At 40.4% G+C, this 1,682-nt stretch overlaps 1 protein-coding gene across 1 annotated transcript; it reads right to left on the bottom strand.

Annotated features, from left to right (window-relative positions):
* Window positions 1-486: 486 nt before the first annotated feature.
* LOC101691577 (olfactory receptor 6C4) lies at window positions 487-1,413 on the bottom strand. The gene has a single exon (XM_004773030.1). It carries the CDS (start codon window positions 1,411-1,413, stop codon window positions 487-489), a length of 927 nt encoding a protein of 308 aa, XP_004773087.1.
* Between the last annotated feature and the right edge of the window lie 269 nt (window positions 1,414-1,682).

Raw genomic sequence — 1,682 nt, 5'->3', positions numbered from 1 at the left:
AAGAGCAATGCCAATGCCAGATTTCCTTCAAAATAATGCTGAGGATATAACTTCTTTCCTCAAAACTTCTCTTGACTCACCAATGTCCACTGACTCTGGAGTTTGTAATTAAATAATACCTTCATGATGGTCCCTTCTTCTCATTCTAAATTCTTATCCTTCCACTCTTCTAAATAAGCAATGTCTTTTGCCTTTTACATTTCAGGTCATTTCTGGAAAATAATTAACTCCCTCCAGCTGTTCTTTTTATGGATTCTCATTCTTGCTCTCTAATAGCACTTACCTTTTCTTTTATTTTTGGTAAACTTACTACATAAATTTACAGTTTAACACCTTTCTGCCATTCCATGCTGCAGATTCCTTGAACTTAGGACCTATGTCATTCCTATTTTTATCCTCAAGAGCCAGTTCAGCATCTGAGACATAGTAGACACTTAGTACATATTTAGTATGTGCAAGATACTTTTCATGGAAATGTATTGTGTTTTAAAGCTTCACAATCTTTTTGATGGTGTCCTTGAATGCTTGCTTCACTTGCTGATTTCTTAGAGTATAAATGAAGGGGTTTAACAAGGGAGTAATTGAGGTAATGAGCACAGCTATTCCTTTGTTGAAGGCACCTTCTTCTTTTGCAGAGGGATTGATGTACATAAACATGCAGCTGCCATAGGAGAGGGAGATGACAATCATGTGAGAGGAACAAGTGGAAAAAGCCTTTGTCCTTTGCTGGGCAGAAGGGATCCTCAAAATGGTCCTGATAATGTATGTATAAGAAAAAGTCACCAGCAGCAGAGTAACCACCAGAGTCACAACTGCCAGGAAGATGACCATCACTTCTAGGAGTCTTGTGTCTGAGCAGGCCAGCTCCAGAAGGGGCCCATAGTCACAGTAATAGTGATTCAGAACATTGGAAGCACAGAAATCTACCTGGCTCATCAGGATGATTGGGGGTAAGATAGCTAGGAATCCCCCCAGCCAGGAGCAGAACACGAGTTGTATGCAGACCCTGTTGCTCATGATGGTCAGGTAATGCAGGGGTTTGCAGATGGCAACATAGCGGTCATAGGACATAGAAGCCAAGAGGTAAAACTCTGTTGCTCCAAGAAATATAGCAAAAAAATACTGAATCAAGCATCCAGCAAAACTGATGACTTTATTTCCTGTTGTCACACTGGTCAGAAATCTGGGAATAAAAATGGATGTGAAGGAAACTTCTAAGAAGGAGAAATTCCGGAGGAAGAAATACATGGGGGTCTGGAGGTGAGGGTCTACTAGAGTGAGAATGATGATAGTCAGATTTCCTAGGACACTTAATATGTAGGTGAGGAACAGGAAGATGAATATCACAGCCTGGACCTCAGGTTGATTTGTGAAGCCCAACAGAATAAATTCAGTCAACGTCCTGTTTTTCATAGTTGACCTTTAGGAGATCTGAAGGAGAGAGGTGAGTGATGAAAACTCAAGTTTCTCAGGGTAGGAGAAACAAAACTGATCCTAATGAGTCACGTCATATATTCCTCTCTATGCAGTTGACCTAAACTAGCATCAGTTTGCTCTGGCCTTTGCTCCATGGAGGCCCAGTTATCTTCTGTGTGAAAGCCCTTTTTCCTAAATTCTTTTTAATTCCCCAAGTTGATATATTCCTGGACACTTACTAGACTCTGTTAAAGAATAATTACTCA

Source organism: Mustela putorius, unplaced genomic scaffold, assembly GCF_011764305.1.
Source record: "Mustela putorius furo isolate JIRA1106 unplaced genomic scaffold, ASM1176430v1.1 tig00003988_pilon_pilon_pilon, whole genome shotgun sequence".
Lineage (NCBI taxonomy): Eukaryota > Metazoa > Chordata > Mammalia > Carnivora > Mustelidae > Mustela > Mustela putorius.
Note: the sequence above shows the minus strand (reverse complement) of the source record. Positions and strands in the feature narration are given on the sequence as shown.